This window comes from Neoarius graeffei, chromosome 18 (genome assembly GCF_027579695.1).
Source record: "Neoarius graeffei isolate fNeoGra1 chromosome 18, fNeoGra1.pri, whole genome shotgun sequence".
In the NCBI taxonomy this organism is placed as follows: Eukaryota; Metazoa; Chordata; class Actinopteri; order Siluriformes; family Ariidae; genus Neoarius; species Neoarius graeffei.
Window position 1 is genome coordinate 69,280,405 of NC_083586.1, and position 24,759 is coordinate 69,305,163.

The 24,759-nt window shown below is 44.3% G+C and overlaps 1 protein-coding gene across 1 annotated transcript in view; it reads right to left on the minus strand.

Annotated features, from left to right (window-relative positions):
- The window catches only part of zmp:0000001082 (integrin alpha-D), a 136,109-nt gene that overhangs the window by 57,878 nt on the left and 53,472 nt on the right, over positions 1–24,759 (minus strand). Inside the window, exons 7-8 of the mRNA XM_060899365.1 lie at positions 20,847–20,989; positions 90–237 (exon numbers count right to left, since the gene is read on the minus strand). Of these exons, the coding sequence (XP_060755348.1) occupies positions 90–237; positions 20,847–20,989 (291 nt within the window). The remainder of the gene's footprint in view (positions 1–89; positions 238–20,846; positions 20,990–24,759) is intronic.

Sequence of the window (24,759 nt, forward strand, 5' to 3'; positions counted from 1 at the left end):
GGATGGAGAGATGATGTGTGGATATAGGATGGAAGAGTGGTGTGTGTGTGTGTGTGTGTGTGTGTGTGTGTGTGCATTAGTGATCTCACCCCAATAATAAAGCGAGTGATGTCGAGGTCCTCACAGCGCTTTATCACGTTAGGATCTGAATCACTAGGAGCTCCATCTGTGATGATAACCAGGGCTTTAGTAGCCTCAGGATCAGCACCGGACGCCACATTATCAAACAGATTATCACTGGAAAATAAACACACACCAAAACTCCACATCACCTCACATTCTCACTGAAACTCTACAAACAGAAATTCAGAAGAAACTCCATTAAGCAGCTCAGATTGGATTAATTCATTAATATATACTGTATGTTTATTTATATACAGTACTATGACATCTTGGGCACCTTTTTTAATTCAAGTTATATCTGTTATGCTCACAAGTGAGTATAACCAATTAAAGGGGGAGGAGCAGAGTTTCCCCAAACGATATTTATTTAACGAAAGAGCAACCATTCAAAATTCAAGACCAAAGTCTATCCCAAAAAGTCTTTCAGGAAAACACGGAGCCCAAGCGACGGGCCTTTTCCCAACAGTCTAGCACCATCATTCCCAAACAAGTGTCTGCCACTGCATCCCCTGCAGATGAGAGGAATAACCATGCTGATAAAGTCTGGTTACACCCGCGCGCCCAGTGCACCCAATTGGGCGGATTACTTCCTCCCTGTCAGCAATGCACCTGCAGGGAATCAACAAGAAAACAGAACACAGCTTCGGGAAAAGGGGATGAAGCCCAGTGTGTGTGTGTGTGTGATCTGTACAGAGCCACAACCCGCCCCTTTAAGAGCAGGAAACGAAGTATTTTCCTAATTTCACATCACAACCAAAACAAATTCCAAATTTCAGCTGATATATTTAGTTACATTTACAAAACAAAGTTGCATAAAAATAATTTCCATCTCATCACTTCAACAGCACTTCAGGAAGCTTGTTGCAGGGACGGGAAGAGAAATACAAACCTGAATTTTCTGTACAAACCATTTTTTTTCTTCCAAGATGGCGGTGCGTACACACGCAGCGGCTCCTCTCTGTCCCGACAGAATGGTGTTTTCGTGTTTTTTGTGTTTTAAAACAGCATGTATTTGTTCGTCTTTGTCGCGTCCATCAGTCTCAAGGGGCACATACTCCCGTGAGTTTCTGCTCGACATCCGCAGAACTATATTCACGGATATAAATCCAGTGGACACGGAAGTGCTATGCGGCTACGGTTTGCTCCGGAGGCCTGCTCAACCACCGACCCCCACTCCTGCATCCAGCCCGCAGTGGAAGCGCTACAGGTGGAACATGCGGAAGCAGAAGAGGGGCAAGCGCGGAGGTATCCGGGCTAGGCTAGCGGCTAGCCCTCACCAGCTGGCTATCCCTACCATCATTCTGGCCAACGTACGCTCACTGGACAACAAGCTGGATTATGTCCACCTGCTCTGCTCATCTAAGTCTGTGAGTGAGTGTTGTGTCCTTGTTTTTGTGGAAACATGGCTTAACGACAGCGTCCCAGACTGTGCCATTCAGCTAGCCCGGCTAACATGCTACCGGTCAGACAGAGCACAGGCCGGGGGGGGGGACTCGCAGCGGAGGACTCTGTGTTTACATCAGTGATGCCTGGTGCCGCGATGCTGTCGTGGTCTGCAAACACTGCTCACCACTGGTGGAGTTTATGATTATTAAATGCCAGCCATTCTACCTGCTGAGGGAATTTACAGCCATATTGCTGGTAGCAATATACATCCCTCCCGGCTCCAATAACAACAGGAGTGAAGCACTGAATGAACTCTATCAGCACATCAGTGAGCAGCAGACAGCCCACCCAGATGCTTTTCTCATCCTGGCTGGGGATTTCAATCATGCAAACCCCAAAAGCGTGTTTCCAAAACTCTATGGACATATCAACTTTCCCACACATGGAAACAATACTCTGGACAATGTTTACACCATGCACAAAGATGCCTACAAAGCCCTATCCCTCCCCCACCTTGGGGCCTCAGATCACTCCACTGTTATGCTAATGCCAGCATACAGGCCACTGGTTAAAGTCACCAAACCAGCTAAAAAGCAGATATGTGTGTGGCCAGAGGGGTCATCAGAGGCACTCCAGGACTGTTTTTCCACCACTGACTGGAGCATGTTCAGACAGGCAGCCACCTACAACAACTCCACAGATCTACAAGAGTACACGGAGACTGTCACTGCCTATATGAGGAAGTGCATGGATGATGTTACAGTCAACAGAACCATCTCTATTCAGGCCAATCAGAAACCATGGCTGACAAGGGAAGTCCACAGGCTCCTGGGGGCTCGGAACACCACCTTCAGAGCTGGGGACGAGGTGGGCCTGAGGACAGCTAGAGCCAACCTGTCTCGAGGCATCAGGGTGGCCAAGAGACAGTATTCAAGGTACATTGCTGACTATTTCAATGACAGCAGAGACACCAGGAACCTGTGGTGGGGGATTCAGACCATCACAGACTACAAGCCCTCGCCGCTGACCTATGATAACTCCACGTCTCTGCTGAATCAGTTGAATGACTTCTTTGCTTGCTTTGAGGCAGACAATAGCACCATGGCACAGAGGACCCCACCACCTCCTGGTGACCAGGTGTTGATGCTGTCCCCAGACAGCGTGAGGAGAGCTCTCAGGATGACAAATGTATGGAAAGCCCCAGGTCCTGATAACATTCCTGGTCGTGTCCTGAGAGACTGTACCGAGGAGCTCACAGATGTCTTTACAGACATCTTCAACATCTCATTGAGCCAGGCTGTTGTCCCCACGTACCTCAAAGCCACCACCATCATCCCAGTCCCGTAGAAGCCGTCTCCCTCCTGCTTCAATGACTACTGCCCTGTCGCACTCACTCCCATCCTCATGAAGTGCTTCGAGCGGCTAGTCATGCGGCATATCAAGTCTGCCCTCCCCCCTGCCCTGGATCCTTTCCAGTTTGCATATCAGTCCAACCGTTCAACCGATGACGCCATCTCCACTGCCCTCCACTCAGCCGTCACCCACCTGGAGACAAAAGACTCGTATGTCAGAATGCTGTTCATAGACTTTAGCTCAGCATTCAACACAATCATTCCTCAGCAGCTCATTCATAAACTGGACCAGCTGGGACTCAACACCTCCCTGTGCAACTGGCTGCTGGACTTCCTGACGGGGAGACCACAGGCTGTACGGGTCGGCAGCAACTCCTCCAGCATCATCACATTGAACACGGGGGGGCCCCCCCAAGGATGTGTGCTGAGCCCCCTCCTCTTCACTCTGCTGACCCATGACTGCACACCAACATCCAGCTCAAATCTCTTCATTAAGTTTGTGGATGACACGACTGTAGTGGGTCTCATCAACAATGGCGATGAGACAATCTACAGAAGTGAGGTGAGCCGCTTGGCCATGTGGTGCAAGGACAACTATCTCCGCCTGAACGTGGAGAAGACGAAGGAGATTGTTGTGGACTTCAGGAGAGAGCACACCCAGCATGCGCCACTATCTATCGACGGTGCTGCAGTGGAGAGGGTGAGCAGCACCAAGTTTCTGGGTGTGCACATCTCTGAAGACCTGTCCTGGAGCAACAACACCGCATCACTGGCCAAAAAAGCCCGACAGCGTCTGTACTTCCTCCTCAAACTGAGGAGAGCAAGAGCCCCGACCCCCATCATGCACACATTCTACAGAGGCACCATCGAGAACATCCTGACCAGCTGCATCACCGTGTGGTACGGCGCCTGCACCGTGTCCTGCTGCAAGACTCTGCAGCGCATCGTGAGAGCAGCTGAGAGGATCATTGGTGTCTCCCTCCCTTCTCTAATGGATATTTATAACTCCCGCCTCACCCGCAAAGCCATCAGGATTGCAGGTGACCCCACCCACCCATCTCACAGCCTCTTCAGCCTGCTGCCGTCGGGGAGGAGACTGCGGAGTCTCCGGGCCAAAACCAGCAGGCTCAAGAACAGTTTCTTTCACCAGGTGGTCAGGAGGCTCAACTCCCTCCCTGTTCTGCCCCTCCTCCCCCCTCTGCCCCCTGCCACAGATTCTGCCCGCACACCCCCCTGCCCCCCCTTCAGCATCTGACATGTCACCCTCAGTCCCCCCCCCAACACACACACACACACACACACACACATACACACTCAATGTTCATTAACACACTGAACTCAGGGACTGCACATTTCACTTTACTTCGCTCATTTGCACTATTCCGCACTACCTCACCTTAACCAGCTATTAGTTTATTGTTTATTCTGCTTATCTCATGTTTACCTGCTATACCTCAAGTGCCCTTGACTGTTTATTTGCTTCAATTTGTGTGTGTGTGTGTGTGTGTGTACATATGTGTTTAGTCTATGTCTAGTTCTTATCAAGTGTTTATACTGTTTGTGTTGTTTATTTCAATTATTCTATTTTTTTATTTGAGTGTTTAGTCTATGTCCAGTTCTTATCTAGAGTGGTTATACTGTTTGTATTGTTTATTCAATTATTCTTTTTTTTAATTTATTGCATTGCCTGTTTGCACCGTGGGTCAGAGAGGACCGTAATTTCATCTGTGCTGTATGTCAAGCATGTATAGCGTATTTGACAATAAAGTTGACTTGACTTGAAAATGATCACACAGGTGCCCGAGACAAGCATCGGCCACTACGTTTTCTGAGCCTTTAATGTGTCTAATATCTAAGTGACAAGGTTGGAGGAAAAGACTCCATCGCATCAGCCATTGGTCTGGGTTTTGCAGTGAAATGCAGGAAGGTGAGGGGATTGTGATCACTGTACATGACAACAGGTAAGCCACCACTTCCTACATACACTTCAAAATGTTGGAGTGCCCACACTAAGGCAAGTGCCTGTTTTTCAGTAGCTGAGTATTTCAACTGATAGTTTGTGAATTTGTGCAAAAACAACAAATTGGGCGCTCAACACCAGCGTCATCTTCTTGTAATAGCACTGCCCCTGCTCCCACCTTTCTGGAAGCTACCTGGATCTTAAATGGCTTTTCCAGCAGGAGCTAGAGAAGGAGGGCTCGGCCAGATTGTGAGTGAGGAGACACTGGATCTCTTGCTCCAGAATTTCTTTCTTTTCAAACAGAACACAATGGAAACACTGGTGAATGGGCTCAACATTTCCAGTGTCAATATCGTGCTATAGCACGTTCATTTGTTGGTATGTCAGAGAATAAGGCCAAGAAATCTAATAGCAGGGTAATCAGCTCATTGCGTTGAGCTGGGCTCAAGTGTGCAAAAATCAAAGGCATATTTTGCAAGCTCTCCAATTTTTTTTTAAATGGCCCTGCAACACCCCATCATCTGGTGCCCTCAGCTCACTATCCTGTGATAGTGGCTGGGGATTTCAACCATGCAGTTTCAGTTTCAGTTTATTTTATAAGGGACCATGTACAATTAAAACATAAATGTTGCCATTTAATGCATCGTACCAGAGTTAGCCTCAGGCTAATTTATATCTGCAGTCCCAGGCAAGACATAAAAACAACAATACATAAAAACATACAAAATAAATATCCAGACCCCCTACCTCACCCAAATAGCAAATTCCACTCATACAGTAAACAAATCACTCACATGAGTGTCCAAACCCCCTACACCATGAATCAGTGATTACAGTTTTGACTGTTTTTTAGGAAACATTTCAGTTGTGATATGAAGCTCCTGATGGAGAGACAGTTCTTTAAATCCCCTGATAGTGCATTCCACTGTGTAGTGGCTTTAAAAGAAAAAGAAGATTGTCCAAAAGTTGTGTGATAGAAAGGTATGTTACAATCATGGACAGAGGCTATTCTGGAGGACCATATGGAACTAGCAGGACGATAACAGACAAACTCCAATAGACAAGCTGGGGCCAGACCATGTAGGATCTTATACACTAGACACAAGCTTGAAAAAAGTCTAAAATTTTCAAAACTTAATAAATGATGTTTCTCTAGAATATTGCAAACCCCAAGAGCGTGTTTCCAAAACTCTATGGGCATATCAACTTTCCCACATGTGGACACAATACTCTGGACAATGTTTACACCATGCATAAAGACGCTCTTGGGGTTTGCATGGTTGAAATCCCCAGCCAGGATGAGGAAAGCATCTGGGTGGGCTGTCTGCTGCTCACTGATGTGCTGATAGAGTTCATTCAGTGCTTCACTCCTGTTGTTATTGGAGCCAGGAGGGATGTATATTGCTACCAGCAATATGACTGTAAATTCCCTCAGCAGATAGAATGGCCAACACTTTATAAACTCCACCAGTGGTGAGCAGTGTTTGCAGACCACAACAGCATCGCGGCACCAGGCATCACTGATGTAAACACAGAGTCCTCTGCCGCGAGCCCCCCCCCCCGACTAGCGCTCTGTCTGACCAGTAGCATGTTAGCCGGGCTAACATGCTACAGGTCAGACAGGATAGTGAGCTGAGGGCACCAGACGATGGGGTGAGAGTTATCGGATATCTATAACTCCCGCCTCACCCACAAAGCCATCAGAATTGCAGGTGACCCCCCCCACCCATCTCACAGCCTCTTCAATCTGCTGCCATCGGGGAGGAGACTGCGGAGTCTCCGGGCCAAAACCAGCAGGCTCAAGGACAGTTTCTTTCACCAGGTGGTCAGGAGGCTCAACTCCCTCCCTGTTCTGCCCCTCCTCCCCCCTCTGCCCCCGCCACAGATTCTGCCTGCACACACCCCCCTGCCCCCCCTTCAGCATATGACATGTCACCCTCACAGTTTCTCCCCCCCCAACACACACACACACACACACACACACACACACACACACACACTCTCAGTGTTCATTAACACACTGAACTCAGGGACTGCACATTTCACTTTACTTTGCTCATTTGCACTATTCCGCACTACCTCACCTTAACAGCTGCTAGTTTATTGTTTATACTGCTTATTTCATGTTTACCTGCTATACCTCAAGTGCCCTTGACTGTTTATTTGCTCCAATATTTGTGTGTATATATATATATATATATATATATATATATATATATATATATGAGTGTTTTAGTATATGTCTAGTTCTTATCTAGAGAGTGTTTATACGGTTGTTTATTTCAGTTATTCTATTTTTATTTATTGCATTGCCTGTTTGCGCCATGGATCAGAGAGGACTGAAATTTCATCTGTGCTGTATGTCGAGCATGTATAGCATTTGATAATAAAGTTGACTTGACTTGATCCTCTGATGCCACCTTGGAGCAGTCCACTAGCGCTACAGGTCTACTAGGTGGCAAAGGCTGTGTTTCACTATCATGACTGTAAAATGGCTTTAGTAGATTGATGTGACACACTTTCAATTTCTTTCTCCTATCCAGAGTCGAAATTGTGTAGTTGTTGTCATTTGGGCCACAATGCAGGATTGTCTAAGGTCCAGTGTATTAGGCCTGGTAAAACGAGCCAATTACAGGGAGCAGTGCAACGACTTGATTGCCAACAGTACATGTACGCCACTCAGTGCAACACTCACAGCCCCCCCCCCCCCCCCCCCCCAATCTGTCCTTCTGAGTTACATGTCGGTCCTGGGATCGAGATGCTGAACCTCTTCTGCTCCTCGGACCTGCCTGATCCATCCTGGTGCCCTGTGTCTGGTTGGAGTTTTATCGCATCGCTCCTGTGGAGGACGGCCCCATGAGGACAGTTGAAAGTCACACCTGGAGGACGCTCTGGACTCTTACAGTAATGCTTTTATGGCTGAGGACTACAGTTGACTTGCTAACTTTAGGACTGCAGTTGTCATGAACAGTTTTGCACTCAAGTTTCCATCAATGAAGAGTTTATCACATCAAAGAAACTGACTTCATGTTAAAACTGTTAATCTTATAGTCATGTTGTCTGTTGTTGCCCAAATGAGGATGGGTTCCCTTTTGAGTCTGGTTCATCTCGAGGTTTCTTCCTCATGTCGTCTGAGGGAGTTTTTCCTTGCCACCATTGCCACAGGCTTCATCATTGGGGATAGATTAGGGATAAAATTAGCTCATGTTTTAAGTCGTTCAAATTCTGTAAAGCTGCTTTGCGACAATGTTTATTGTTAAAAGTGCGATACAGATAAACTTGATTTGTTTCATCTTTTTCTCAGATTCCATCAATTGCTCCTTAGCCATTCTCCAGGAAGAAGAGACATGACAGTGGAACCCCAGAACATAATCAGATAAATTGCTTGGGGGTTTAGAGTCAGTCCACTCACCATGGAGGACAGATAACAGCCCACGCCCCTGGTGAGTGAAAACAAGATAATTTGGACTGAAACTGGTACGTGGCTGTGGGGGCATGACCAAGCTTTGGTTTATGAATGGAGGACGGGGCCAGGGAAGGTGAGTGACAAAGTCAGCACACCTGTTGTCAATTAATGTGTGTGTTTTGCAGTGACAATGGAGGATAGAAAAGAAGGGAGAGAGTGAAGAAAGGGGATCTTTCCTAACCAGAGCACGTGTGTGTGTGTGTGTGTGTGTGTGTGTGTGTGTGAGAGAGAGAGAGAGATCAAGCAAACGAATGAATGAGAGTAGTAAGCTGAAAAGCAAGCGCGACATTACAAAAAATAAAAAGTCTCTGTTGACATCAGTCCCCATCTGCCACGCTTCAGTATTCCACCCACATCAGGAACATACTACACGGTACTTTCTTGAGTAACCTCCCTGGCTGCCAGCATCAGCCAGGGCAGGCCTTCTTCCCAGTTGCAATCCAACTCTACCCAATAGGCGGTAAGCAGCGATTTCAGTGTGGAATGGAACCACTCTAGAGCTCCTTGACTCTGAGGGTGGTATGCGGTTGCCAGATTTTGCCTGATTCCCAACTGGTGTAGCACTTCAGAAAACATGGTGGAAGTAAAATTACTCCTCTGATCTGACTGAATAATTTTTGGCAAACCAAAAATATGAAATGGGTTAAGGCTTTAACTAATGATTTTGTGTTAATCGACCTCAGAGGATAGGCTACCGGGTAATGAATAACCTGGCACATTATGACAAGCAGGTACTCGTGACCAGACTTTGAGCGTGGAAGAGGACCGATGTAGTCAATTGTTAAGTGCTCAAAACAGTTGGCACACAGACAGAATGGGATGTACTATGGCAGGTTTTAGGGCCAGATTTTGTTTTCCCATCAGCTGGCATGTCCTGCACATTTTCACAAAACTGGCAACATCCCGCTTGATTCATGGTCAGTAAAAATATCTAAGGATTCAATCATAAGTCTTCTTTCCACCAGCATGACTGGCACGTGAGCAGTTGAGAGAACAAGCAGATGGAACTTCATGGGCACTACCACCTGGACTATTAGATCACCAACAAAACAGCTGGCGTGTGGTGACCATTTTTGCAACAGTATATCATCTTTAAGGTAATAGCCCCTTGCCCAATTCCAAATTTCATCATCAGCAAGAACTTGTTCAAACAATGACTTGAGTGTCTCATCACTTTTCTGTTCTTTTAATAGTTCAACATGAGGGACAGACAATGGGTAATCAGCCAGTGAAAAAACCTTCTCATCAGACCTTGTTTGTTCTCCCTGCACAGGTTCCACTTTTTTACTGGCAGAGTGATTTATGGTGCATGCAGTAAAAACCTCAGGGTACTGCCATGCACTCTCATTGGTGCCACTATCGAAGGGATGCACATCAGTCACCACCAGAGGAGGGGACTCTTCCAGCCAGATGCATTTTCCAGCTAACTTGTTTCCTAAAATTAGCAACACGCCATCAATTGGCAGAGCAGGCTGTACTCCAAGCTCCACGTGTCCCTGCACAAGATCACACATAAGCATCACCTTGTGCAGTGCCATGAGCAATGTGTTCAGTTCAATTCCACAAATCAGTAATGAATTTCCTGTATATGATTCAAGTGAAAAAGGCAACACTGACTCGAAAATGAACGACTCGGATGCCCCAGTGTCTCTTAAAATTTTCACAGGCACTTTCTGATCACTGCCATTAAATGATACAAAACCCTCAGAAATAAATGGCTCAAACATTACCTTGCAGTCAGTCACACCTGCAGAGGTTAATGTGGGAGTTTCAAGGGGAATGACCAACCCAGCAGATGAAGGCACAGGAGCAGCCAGGGCCGTGGGTTTCACAGAAGAACTATGGAGCTTGGCACCAGTATTTTTTGCCATAAGGACAGGGCAATCTGATTTCCAGTGGCCTTTCCCTAAACAGTAATTACAGGTCATGTCAAAACTAGGTGACTGTCCTTTGCCCACATACCTCTCTTGGTGTTGAGGAATATTCGGTTTGTTAGCGCAAGGGGAAAAAAACACACCTCTCACCCCTGGCCCTCTCTGAACGAAATCTATGGGTAAGTTTCCATTAATCAGCCAACACAGCAGCTTGAGAAGCGGTCTGAATGTTGTGCTCTACAATGAAGGTGGCAACACTTTCAGGGCGTGTGTTTTTATATTGTTCCAATAGAGCCAAGTTCTTAAAATCATCTAATGTTTGAACTTTTTCAGATGCACGCCAATGATTGAACTGTCAGGTCTCTAACAAACTCAACATGCATCCAATTACGGTAGGTTTTCGCTGCAAGTTCAGAAAAGACTGGCAATAAGCCTCTGGGACCCTTAGCAAAAAGAAGTTTATTCAAGTGTACTATGAGTATACTTATTTTTTTACTAAAACTGAGGAAGTATACTTGAAGTTGACTTTTTATAAACTATAATTTTATATACTTAAGAATGGTATAGTGAAGTATACTTGGCTTATACTGAAAAGTATAAACAAAAGTCTAAGACTAAGTACATTAATACTAAAACTTATACTTTAGTATACTTTTTACGTTTTTCTGCCACAAAGTACTAATACTTAGTATATCTTGCTCCAAGTGCATAATAAGGTCAAGTCCAAATGTTGCCCAAATGAGGATGGGTTCCCTTTTGAGTCTGGTTCCTCTCGAGGTTTCTTCCTCATGTCGTCTGAGGGAGTTTTTCCTTGCCACCGTCGCCCCAGGCTTGCTCATTGGGGATAGATTAGGGATAAAATTAGCTCATGTTTTAAGTCGTTCAAATTCTGTAAAGCTGCTTTGCGACAATGTTTATTGTTAAAAGCGCTGTACAAATAAACTTGAAGTCATTGACTCATGCTTAACATTTAATTTATATATTAATATAATATAATGCTGGAGTTTAAAACTTTACAGTATATAGTATGTGTGCTCAATTGCATTATCTTTACGTACCTTAAAATCATACACAAAAACAGAAAAACTTTTGACTTGACTTTATTGATCAAGAGACCATTATGTTTACATTTTTACATGCAACTGTGCACTTTTTCCTTTCATTTTCTCCAGTAAGGAAGGACTTGATTTCATAGGTCTTTGTTTTTGAAATGTTTGAAATGTTTGAAAATATATCAAACTTGTTTTCAACATTCTGTCTTGTGATTTTGTAAATGCATCACACGCTTGTGTACATACAGTATGAGTAAACTTTAAGAATACTTTAAGGAGTATATTTCCAGTATATAAATAGTAAGCTACAAGTAATATGCCAAGCAAACTTAAAGTATACCAAGTAAACTAGTGAAATAACCAACGTTTATAACCGTATACTTAAAATATACAATAATAAGCTGAAAATAGGGACTCAAAGTATATAACTAGTACAATGACAGTATATTGATAAGTGTACTTGTGGTATACTTTAAGCGTATGAGAGGGATATACCAAGTACATTGATAGTATATAGATGAGTGTACTTGTTGTATACTTTAAAGTGTACTTTTGCAAACTTAAAATGAACTTTAAAGTATACTTTTATAAACTTGAAATGCTCCAATTTAGTCCGAAAAAGTATTAAATTTGTATACTTTCTAGTACACTAAAAGTACATGGTCTGTAGTATACTTGCTATACTTATACTGAAGCATACTCAATAAAATGAACTTTAAGTGTACTACTTTTTGCTAAGGGGACCCATTCATAAATCTTTAGTCTGGCTGACTTAATGTGTTCAAACACCTGACTCTCTGCCACTGACAACAAAGAATAAGCTTATTGTGCCTTGCCAGTTAGCACACACTGAAGGAGCAATGTCCGTTCAACATCTGTCCAGGCATGGGCATCCATGACTCTTTCAAATAAATTGAAAAATGTATCCACATCAGACTCGCTAAAGGGTGGAACTAAATGCAAGTTGTGTCCAATGTTTCATTTGGGAGGAGAAGATGGATCAGAGCCAAACGGCACAGAAAGTTTGCCCTCTTTGATCAACTCTTGGTGGTGGTGTTCAACTTCCAGACTGTGTTTTTCAAAATTCTGCCTCCTAGCCCCGGTTTCTTGTTTAATACGCTTTTTTCCATTTTGTATTCAAAATGCCTTTTTCCCAATTCTGTTTCACATTGGATTAAGAGCAATTCTTTTTGCTGCTCAAATGTGAGGCCACTTGGAGCAGGTGGTGAATCAGGAATGGGTGCCTGAGGTGGCAGCACTCCTGGTCACTCAAGGAAGACCTAATACTTTTAACGCCTTCTTTTGAATGTTTTGTAGCATAGATACTTCAATTTTATAATGCGCAGCAACTTCTAATGACTGTTCTTTCATGACTACATCCAGAAGCTCATCAGACAGAGTCTGAATGAACTCCTGAACAGGCTGGGTTGCCATTTTTTTTTTCAGCTACAGTAATTTAACAGTGGAAACTTCAAACTCGCAAATGATTTTAAACAAGTCTGTAAACACAAATGCAATAATTTGTTGTTGCCTTTTAACCATACAAAAATTCCCCCGACCCTAACTAATGTCAATCCTCCACTAACTAAGGTAGACCCTAAACTTCAGATGGGTTGGGGGCCACATAATTATGCACTATAACCCATAAGCTGGAGAAAACTGCCAATTGATGAACAGTTTCCCAAACTTCGGACGTGCCCCGAGACCACTGCTGCGAAACCCTGTACTGTCCAAAAATAATAAACTAAAACAAAAAAATGTGTCCAAGACACAATCTTTGCCTACACGGGGAAAAGACAATCGAGTCCAGAAAACAAGCACTGACAGATCAATATTTACACTTTGAGTTTACACTTGAAGAAAAAGTTTCTATTTACTTTTATAAACGAACGGAGAAGCGCAAACTGAAAAATATTCATGGTACGGAACCTAATTACATAGGCCCAATGCCAAATAATTAGGCCAAATGCCAACAAACCTTCAAGTACAATTTACTCGATTCCCAAATGCTCAGTCACTCCCCCACCCCCTGCAAATAAAGTGCAAAGCACTTACCAAAAATCCTGAATAGACATACATGTGTTGTTAGAAAAACAAGATAGGAACATCTTCAAGTCACCCATTGTACCCTCTGCATCCACAAATTAAGGACTACATGCGATTTAAGAAACAACCAGTCACAATGCGCTAAAGTTAATACAGATAGATTCAAGAACTCATTTTTTAATAGAATCATATTTAAATATTAGCAGTTTAATTACTAGCATACTAAAATTTGCTAAGTGTTTTTTTTATTCTTGGCATTTATGAATGTTTATGACTGTATATTTTTGCCTTCCACTCTTATGTATATTTGTCTTATTTAATTAAAGACCATTGATTGAAAACTACCAACATGAAAGTTTTCCTGATTATGCAGTACTTTAAATTCAAACCAAAAGAGCAGAGCTATAAATACCAATTGCAAAAAGTTTATGAACATAATTCAATAAGGCTCCAAAAAATGTGTCTAGTTTTAACAAGCCCCCAGTTGTTATGCTCACAAGTGAGTATAACCAATTAAAGGGGCTGGAGCAGAGTTTCACCGAACAATGTTTATTTAACAAAAGAACAACAGTCCAAAATTCAAGTCTGAAGTCTATCCCAAAAAGTCTTTCAGGAAAACACGGAGCCCAAGCGGCGAGACTTTTCCTAACAAGTGTCTGCCACTGCATCCCCTGCAGACGAGAGGAGTAGCCATGCTGGGGCGAAGCCCAGAGGACCGTGACATATCTTAAATGTTTATTTTGGGACTTGTATATTATTGAGCTCGTAAGAGACATTTCTGATTTCCAAACATTAGTTTTCCAACAAACTTTTTCTAGAAAAATGCAAAAGCATCTATTTACACTATTACTGTAAAAAACCCAAAGTAAAAAAAAGTATCATATTACATAATACACCACAAAAATACATGAAGTCTGTCAGGATTCTCCTACAGAAACAGACTCGTGTCTCAGTCTGAGAATCCAGAAGATCTGCGGCAGGGTCTCCAAAATGATTAATAAAACTTCACAGCTAATTTCCTTATAGAACTGAACAAACTGTACCTGAGGCCACTCATGCATAAAACAATAACAAAGGGATGTCAAACCAAATATTTACTTTGCTTACGACTCTGTTTCCAAAAAAGTGATGCTGCTCGATCAACGTATCTCTCCACTCTAACAAAGGGTAACAAAAATAATCCTAGATTCTTCTTTAATACTGAAGCAAAATTAACAAGGAATAAGACCACTATAGACACATGCACACCTGCAATATGTAGTGACGACTTTATTATTTTTTTCAATGACAAAATTGAAAACATCAGGCAAAAAGTTCAAACTATTTTAGGCCAGACAATTTAAGTAACCCAGTAGTTAACAATAAAACTGTATCAGATCAGCAATTAGAATGTTTTACTCCCCTTAGAGAGACTGAACTAACTTTAACTTCAGAAGCAATCCAAACTATTTCCTGGTGTGACAGTTGTACTTTGTGACTCTATAGGACACAGTTATAGAAGTGAGTTATTTATAATCACGCTATCTGTTATCACCTAGATGGGGATGGGTTCCCTTTAGAGTCTGGTTCCTCTCGAGGTTTCTTCCTCATGTCATCTGAGGGAGTTTTTCCTCAACACCATCACCTCAGGATTGATCATTAGAGATAAATCTATATGTTCAAGATTTATATCTGTAATTGACATTTTTGTAAAGCTGCTTTGTGACAATGTCTCTGTCAGGGTGCAGGCACTTACAGATGTATGTGCAGGGGAGAGCGGGGTAGAAAACAGGAAATCTAGCCAAATCACAAAACTAGAATCGTAGTCAAAAAGCAAGCAAGGGTGGGTCGATCAACAAACAGGGCAATAGGTGTAGAAGTAAAGAGATAGCAAGGGTCAGGAAAATTAGAGGCAGACAGAGATAGAAAGGCTTGGTATGACTGGGTAAACTCAGAATGATACCTTGCAGTGAGAGTGAGAGGCTTAAGTAGCGTGGCTGACTGTGTGTGAATGAGAGTCAGCTGTAATCAATAAGCTGGTGACAGGAGGCACTGTGGTTCTTGGGCATTGTAGTTCTGAGAAGCCATGTTTGTAGTTTGGCTAGAACCATCACTCTCAACACCCTTACTGACAGATGACCCCCCCCAAGGATCTCCCTCTGGGAGCTACATTCTTCTTGCGGTGCCCTCTACCCCTAGGTGCAGGCTTGTTAGGGTGTTGTGTGTGGAACTCTTACTTTAGAAGAGGGTCCAGAATGTCCTTGGCTCCCACCCAGCTTCATTCCTCTGGTCCATAGCCTCCCCAGTCTACCAGATACTCAATCTGATCTCTTCTGCATCTGGAATCAAGTATTCTGTTTACCTGGTAGATGGGCTGTCCTTCTAGGCTTAGAGGAGCATTCTCTGCCAGAGGACACTGAATAGCAGGTTTTAGGTAGGAAACATGAAAAGTGGGGGCTATCCGGCTGTGCGGTGGGAGCTCTAGTCTGTAAGAAACTTTGTTGATATGCTGAAGTACCTTGTATGGACCAATGTAGCAAGCCTGTAGCTTTCTGCATGCATTGGGTTCCTTGAGGTTTCTTATGGAGACCCATACTGTATTGCCTGGAGAAAATTCTGGGTTGCTACTTCTGTGTTTGTTGGTGTACTCCTTATACTTGCCGTTTACAGACTCAATGCACTGGTGAACCTCCTCCCATATTGCTTGGCTTCGCGAGAACCATTCTTCAACTGCTTGTACCTGTTTGGGTGCATCGTCCCATGGGAACAGGGGTGGTTGGTAGCTGAGCATGCACGGAAATGGTGTTAGTTGGGTAGCAGAGTGCTTGAGTGAGTTCTCTGCATACTCAGCCCATGGAATGAATTGGAGCCAATCCCCCTGGTTCCTCATGCAGAAAATCCTTAGAAAACACCCAATCTCCCAGTTAGCTCATTCCACCTGGCCATTGGACTCGGGGTGATATCCAGATGTGAGGCTCACTGAGAATCCTAATCGTTCCATGAAACAGGTCCATAATCGTGAGATGAACTGGGGACCACAGTCGCTATGTCCTCTGGGATGCCAAAGTACAGTACATACTGAAATAGTAATTCAGCTGTTTGAAATGCAGTGGGAATACCAGGTAGCGGAATGAGTCTCGGAGCCTTAGAAAATCTGTCTACAGTTACCATGATGGTGGGGTTACCTTGAGATGGTGGTAGATCCGTAATGAAATCAATGGCCAGGTGGGACCAGGGTCTTTGAGGGACAGGGAGGGTACAAAGCTTACCTGCAGGAGGGGTTCATGGAACTTTAGCCTGGGCACACTCAGAACAGGAAGCGATGAACTGGTTGACCTCTGTTCACATGTTCTCCCACCAGTATTTATGCTTCAGCATTTGGTAAGTTTGTTGGCTGCTTGAATGACCCGTGGTGGGGGACGCATGTGCCAACGTGATGAGTCTCCCTCGGAGGTGCTTTGGGACATAAAGAAGGTCCAGCAGACAGTTTACTGGGCTCTCCCGAGGTTGAGATTTCTTTATTTCTTGATCTAAGTCCCAAGTAATGGTCTGGATGAAATAGTCAGGTGAGAGAATGGGGAGAGATTCAGGACTATGACTTGATGAGTTGAAGGTTTGGGATAGGACATCAGCCTTGGTATTCTTGGAACCAGGATGAAAGGAGATTGTGAAATTGAAATGTGAAGAGTGCCCATCTGGCTTGGTGTAGGTTAAGTCTCTTGGCTTTGAGATATTCTAGGTTCTTATGGTCAGTCAATATCACAAAGGGATGTGTGGCTCCCTCCAGCCAATGTCTCCACTCCCAAAGTGCAAGCTTGATGGCTAGTAATTCTCTATTCCCAACATCATAGTTTCTCTCTGCCAACGTGAGTTTTCTTGAGAAAAATGCCACCGGATGGAGTTTGGGTCTCTCGCCGAAACGCTGAGACAAAATCTCTCCTATTCCAGTGTCGGAGGCATCTACCTCGACCGTGAATGGCTTGATCAGGTCAGGGTGTTGCAAGATCGGGGCTAAAGTGAAGGCATTTTTGAGTCGATTGAAGGCTTCTTCTGCCAAAGGGTTCCAGTGGAGGTGTTTGGGTCCTTTTTTGAGCAAGGCCGTTAGGGTAGAAGCAATGGTACTGAAACCTCTAACAAAGTGATGATAGAAGTTGGCAAAACCTAAGAAACATTGGAGCTCCTTCACAGATGTGGACACTGGCCAGGACATGACTGCAGAGACCTTGGAGGAGTCCATACTGACTCCCTCTGCACCAATGACATAACCCAAAAATGAGATCTGACACAAGTGGAACTTGCATTTCTCGGCTTTCACATAGAGGTGATTTTGCTAACAGGTGCTGGAGAACTGATCTGACATGTCCCAGATGGCTCTTCTCATCGGGAGAGTAGATCAAGATATCATCAGTATATGCTATCACAAACTTGCCCAGAATATCCCATAGCACATCATTGATAAAACCTTGAAATACATTTGGTGCTGAAGAAAGGCCATAAGGCATTACCCTGTACTCAAAATGGCCAGTGGTAGTGCTGAAGGCAGTCTTCCGTTCGTCACCCTCCTTGATTCTGACCAGGTTGTAGGCACTGTGCAAGTCAAGTTTGGAGAAGAACTTGGCAGTACAAAGTTGTTCTAAAGCTGAGAGGACCAGTGGAAGAGGATGGGGTATTTGACAGAGATCTGATTGAGTCCCCTAAAGTTTATGCAGGGTCGGAGACCTCCACCTTTTTTCTCCACAATGAAGAACACCACTGATGCTGGTGACTTTGACGGACATATGTACCCCTGCTTGAGGGCTTCTTGAATGTACTCCTCCATAGTAGTCTGTTCCTTCTGAGAAAGGGGATAAATCTGACTGTGTGAAGGTGATGTACTTTGCAGCAGATCAATGGTGCAGTCATATGGACAATGTGGTGGTAAACCACAAGCTTTCCCCTTGCTAAAGAAAGACTTCCCTCAGGTCAGAATAACACTTGGGAACATTATCCATCGAATCAGGCTGTGGACTCTCTACCAAAGTAGAGGAGAGACAGAGTTGGGGATGTAGAAGACAGTTCTGAAAACGTGTGGATGACCACTGGAGGCTCTCCTTATTCTGCCAGGAGATTAGTAGGTCATGAAGCTGTAACCAAGGATATTCCAGGATGATATCATGATTAATGGTAGTGGTCACGTAGAAAGAAATGAGTTCAGAATGGAGTGCACCCACTTGAATATGAATGGGAGTGGTGCGAGTAGTAACAAAACCATCCCTTATTGGTCCTCTGTCAATGGTCCTGATGCTGAGTGGACTCTGCAGAGGGGTTGTGGGCAGACTGAGCTTCTGGATGATCGAGCAGTTGATAAATCCCCTCTGCCGCTGAGTCAACAAAGGCAGATAGCACATGTATCGAAGATGCCAGTTTCAATAATACAGGTATTTTAAAAGACTTTGAGTTGAATTTTCTTACAGGACTCACCGAATCGGGAGTGGTCTCAGCTTGGCTGGTGTGAGGTGGGTGAACGGGCCACTGGGTGATAAGATGCTCTGAACTCCCACAATAGAAATAGAGCCCCTCTTTCCTCCTTCTCTCTCGTTTGGAGCATTTCAAATGGGTATGTGAAACCTCCATAGGTGTGGAGGCATCAGAATGCTGAACAGGTCTGGTGTGCTCCTTGAGAGAGGGTTGGTTGGAGAGTAGATGATCCAGTCGAATAGCTAGATCAATGAGGGAGTCCAAGGTAAGGTGTTCATCTCTACATGCCAGTTCGCTTAGAATTTCGGGGTGAAGACCTTGGCAAAACACTGCCTTTAATGCCAGCTCATTCCATCCACTGGCTGCCGCTAGAGTTCTGAAGTCCAGGGCATATTCTGCGACCCCCCCCCCCCCCCCAGCATCTTGTGTGATGGTGAGTAAACTCTCACCAACTTCAATGCCCTCAGGTTTGTGATCAAACACTTGCTTGATTAATTCAAGGAAACATTTGTAGGATGTGGGCGGCATGGTGGTATAGTGGTTAGCGCTGTCACCTCACAGCAAGAGGGTCCTGGGTTCGAGCCCCGGGGCCGGCGAGGGCCTTTCTGTGTGGAGTTTGCATGTTCTCCCCGTGTCCGCATGGGTTTCCTCCGGGTGCTCCGGTTTCCCCCACAGTCCAAAGACATGCAGGTTAGGTTAACCGGTGACTCTAAATTGACCGTAGGTGTGAATGTGAGTGTGAATGGTTGTCTGTGTCTATGTGTCAGCCCTGTGATGACCTGGCGACTTGTCCAGGGTGTACCCCGCCTTTCGCCCGTAGTCAGCTGGGATAGGCTCCAGCTTGCCTGCGACCCTGTAGAAGGATAAAGCGGCTAGAGATAATGAGATGAGATGAGATTTGTAGGATGTTGTGTGCTCCTCTCCATTCCTCTATACTGTGCTAGCCCACTGGATCACTTTGCCGGTGAGAAACAAAAGAAAGTTAACGATCTTACTTTCTTCAAAGATGTTAGGCAATGCTGAGAAGTACAAGGAATCTGAAGTAGAAATCCCTTACAATTGAAGGCATTCCTGGCATATATCTCCAGAATGGGGAGCCAATAAGCAGGACTCAGAGAAGCTTCAGAGCGTGTTAGGAGGGCCTGCAGCACTGCAGCTGCTATCTGTGCCATCCTGGTGTAGAGGTCTGCAAGCATCTGTTGGTGTTCTCCTAAGAGGCGTTCCTGAGCACTCAGAGCAGTTTGCTTCGCCCCCTCTGCTACATCCATTGAGGTGAAGTATCCTGTCAAAGTGTGCAGGGGAGAGCAGGGTAGCAAACAGGAAATGTAGCCAAATCACAAAACTAGAATTGTAGTCAAAAAGCAAGCAAGGGTGGGTCGATCAGCAAACGGGGCAATAAAGAGGAGACAATAGGTGTTAAAGTAAAGAGATATTGAAGGTCAGGGAAAACTAGAGGCAGCCACAGATAGAAAGGCTTGGTATGACTGGGTAAACTCAGAATGATGCTTCACAATGACAGTGGGAGTGAGAGAGGCTTAAGTAGCGTGGCTGATTGTGTGTGAATGAGAGTCAGCTGTAATCAATAAGCCGGTGACAGGGGGCGCTGTGGTTCTTGGGCGTTGTAGTTCTGAGAAGCCATGTTTATAGCTCGGCTAGAGCTGTCGCTCTCAGTGCCCTTACTGACAGTCTCTTGTTAATTTTGTTTGTGTAGCAAATTTAAATTGAATTGTTACAATGTGCGGACACTGGAGACTCCTTCCATAAATGTTAAATAAACATCTCCTTACAAAAAGCTTCAGCCCAACATTAATTATGTTTTTCTTTTTTAAACAACGTTGTTTTATTTTATTTTTTATTAACCATATATGACAGTATGTGGAATGTTCACAATATAAGTCCCTGTGTATAAGCTGTTACTATAGAAACAGTAACATTGATATAAACCTGATGTTTAGGTTAGAGCTGGAAATTCTGTCTGAGCCATGCTGTTATATAAAACTCATTCACACCTTCTGACCAGTAAATATGTATGTTATATACCATAGTAATATACAATAAATAGGACAGAATACTGTATGTAGATATATACTGTGTGTATGCTGTGTGTTTGTATGCTGTGTGTGTGTATGCTGTGTGTGCGCATATACTCACAGGATGAATTGGATGGCTCTGTGTGTGTTTGTAAGTTTCTTCATGTGCTCTTCTTTATCAAGTTTGTCCTTTGCTGTGCCGTTAACATAATCTTCAAAGGTGAAAACTGTCCTGAATGTACTAGAAAACTGAACAGCCGCAAACTACACACACACACACACACACACACACACACACACACACACACAGAAATATATCAATAATATTTGACATACAGTGCTCTAAACAGTTGTGCTCTATACTGGCTATGAAAAGCACAGACACCTACAAATATTTCTACAGCATTCAGACACTAACTGTTCCTGTCCTTTATTTTATCTTATTTTTATTTCCATGTACTTGTTCATGTTTTGCTGCTAAAATGTGTCTGATTTGTTGAAAGACATGAATACTGGTCATGAAGCAGAACCTGCTTGGCTTCACTCCCTCCCTCTGTATCTGGATCCAGATGAATCAGACTGGATGCAGTACTTCCTGCACCATCACACTGAGCAGTAGTGCGCTCTGTGGATGCTCAGCTTCTTGCTCTTCACAATGATGATGCATTACTACTGTAAGGCACAGCGCCAAACCACATCATCAAACTTGCAAATGATACCACAGTGGAGGGACTCATCAGCAACAACAACAACGAGGCAGCATAAAGGGTCAAGATGGAGCTGCTAGTGGACTGAGGTCAGCTCAACTATCTGTCTTTTAATGTCTACAAGACAAAGGGGATAGTAGTATACTTGATGAATTTGCTCATCCATGGCTCTCCTCTAGAAACAGTGTTGTCCTGTAAGTTTCCCAGAGGGCATCTTTCTGATGACCTAACCTGGTCTCTCAACACCGTGACGGAGGTTAGAAATGTTCAGCAGTGCCTCCATTTCCTATAAGTTAAGTGAGGAGCGCTAGTCTTCCCCCCAGATCCACACCACATCGCTTTCTGGTAAGGGACCTGCACTGCATCTGACTGCAAAATCCTGCAGTGGATAGTGAAGACAGCAGAGAACATCAAGCAGAGAACCTCTCTACCTCCAGTACAGGACATTTATCATAAAAGCTGCCCCAGCTGCCCCCTCTCCTCCTTCACACAAACTCTTCAACCCTCCCAAAGTGTCCTCACCACCAGATTCCAGAACAGTTTATTCTCACAAACTGTAAGGATCCTCACTCACTCACTCACTCACTCACTCACTCACTCACTCACTCACTCACTCACTCACTCACAGCAGTGGGCAACATCCAGGGAGCTGTTGGGGGTTAGTGCCCTTGCACTTCAAGGGCACTTCAGTCATGAATACAGAGGGAGGGGAACGTGCTGTTCCTTTGGTCCAGGGAATCGAACAAGCAATCCTTTGGGTCCAAGGCTGCTTCTCTGATCTTTAGGTGAGGGTTGCTGCTACTTTAATAACTATAATCAGGTATCACATCTCCTTACCTTGTTCTTTTTCATTACTATACCACATTCATAAATATACCCTCAGCTCCAACTATACCAGTAATATCTGTCATACAGGAAGAGCATTAACACTCAGAGACTTCTATGCTGCTACAGTAGGAGAGTTGATGAGGCTTTACTCATCACACAATGGGTGGTGAGGGGTCTGAAAAAATTAACCTCAATGTGAAGAGTTCACTTCCTATCAACATGTCAAAAATGGATAATTTTGTGGATTATTAGTGGGTCACTGATGACATATGTTACAGGAAAGATACCCGTGGTGATTATTCTTACAGGTGCGGACAGAAGTTTACATAAAGTGGCAATGTAAACTGAATGTAAACCGTTGGTGGAGTTAGCAATCCCCCAACTTCGGCATTAGGGCCCTTACAGCGGGGCGAATGGGTGACGGCTCGGCGGCATAAGCATAGAGCCAAAGCTACCGCTGAGGCTCGCCCACGGGAGCACCACTCCTCTCCGCGTCACGTGTCGAACAGGTTTGCTCTCCTTAGTGACGCACCCACTGAGAAACCTGAAAGAGCTCTGGTTATAGGGGACTCTATCATAAGGCACGTGAAATTAGCTCAGCCTTTAGGGGCACCAGCAGCTTTAGTCAGGTGTATACCAGGAGCCAGGGTGCCGGACATAGCAGGTAATCTTAGGGTCCTAGGCAAGCACAGGTTCTCAAAGATAGTTATCCATGTAGGAGCTAATGATATACGCCTTCGTCAGTCTGAGGTTTCTAAGAGTAACTTTGTAGAGGTGTTTAAATTAGCGAAGGCAATGTCCGATGCTGTAGTATGCTCTGGCCCCATCCCAATGCGGCGTGGCGATATAGCTTACAGCAGGTTATGGTTTCTGAACTGCTGGTTGTCCAGGTGGTGCTCTGAAAACAGTGCTGGCTTTATAGATAATTGGGCTAATTTTGAGGGCACTGCTGGCCTGTTAGGGTGGGACGGTATCCATCCCACTCGGGAAGGTACTGCTCTCATTTCCTGCAGCATAGGCCATAGTCTCAAAACAGGCCTAGTTAATTTCTGACAATCCAGAGCCAAGGCCAGGGAGCAGACGAACAGGCTAAACCGACTGTCTGCTAGCTGCACAGAGTCGTCACTCAGGGTCCACTACATCGAGACTGTGTCTGTTCCCCAAGCTAAACAAAAATGTAGAAATATTCAGAGAGTTTGTTCTAGTAACCTAATCAATATAAAATTAGATCATACTGACTGTACAGCTGCTGCCAGCACCTTTGATCTAAAGGTGGGGCTATTAAATATTACAACCCCGATTCCAAAAAAGTTGGGACAAAATACAAATTGTAAATAAAAATGGAATGCAATGATGTGGAAGTTTCAAAATTCCATATTTTATTCAGAATAGAACATAGATGACATATCAAATGTTTAAACTGAGAAAATGTATCATTTAAAGAGAAAAATTAGGTGATTTTAAATTTCATGACAACAACACATCTCAAAAAAGTTGGGACAAGGCCATGTTTCCCACTGTGAGACATCCCCTTTTCTCTTTACAACAGTCTGTAAACGTCTGGGGACTGAGGAGACAAGTTGCTCAAGTTTAGGGATAGGAATGTTAACCCATTCTTGTCTAATGTAGGATTCTAGTTGCTCAACTGTCTTAGGTCTTTTTTGTCGTATCTTCCGTTTTATGATGTGCCAAATGTTTTCTATGGGTGAAAGATCTGGACTGCAGGCTGGCCAGTTCAGTACCCGGACCCTTCTTCTACGCAGCCATGATGCTGTAATTGATGCAGTATGTGGTTTGGCATTGTCATGTTGGAAAATGCAAGGTCTTCCCTGAAAGAGACGTCGCCTGGATGGGAGCATATGTTGCTCTAGAACCTGGATATACCTTTCAGCATTGATGGTGTCTTTCCAGATGTGTAAGCTGCCCATGCCACATGCACCAATGCAACCCCATACCATCAGAGATGCAGGCTTCTGAACTGAGCGCTGATAACAACTTGGGTCGTCCTTCTCCTCTTTAGTCCGAATGACACGGCGTCCCTGATTTCCATAAAGAACTTCACATTTTGATTCGTCTGACCACAGAACAGTTTTCCACTTTGCCACAGTCCATTTTAAATGAGCCTTGGCCCAGAGAAGACGTCTGCGCTTCTGGATCATGTTTAGATACGGCTTCTTCTTTGGACTATAGAGTTTTAGCTGGCAACGATGGATGGCACGGTGAATTGTGTTCACAGATAATGTTCTCTGGAAATATTCCTGAGCCCATTTTGTGATTTCCAATACAGAAGCATGCCTGTATGTGATGCAGTGCCGTCTAAGGGCCCGAAGATCACGGGCACCCAGTATGGTTTTCCGGCCTTGACCCTTACGCACAGAGATTCTTCCAGATTCTCTGAATCTTTTGATGATATTATGCACTGTAGATGATGATATGTTCAAACTCTTTGCAATTTTACACTGTCAAACTCCTTTCTGATATTGCTCCACTATTTGTCGG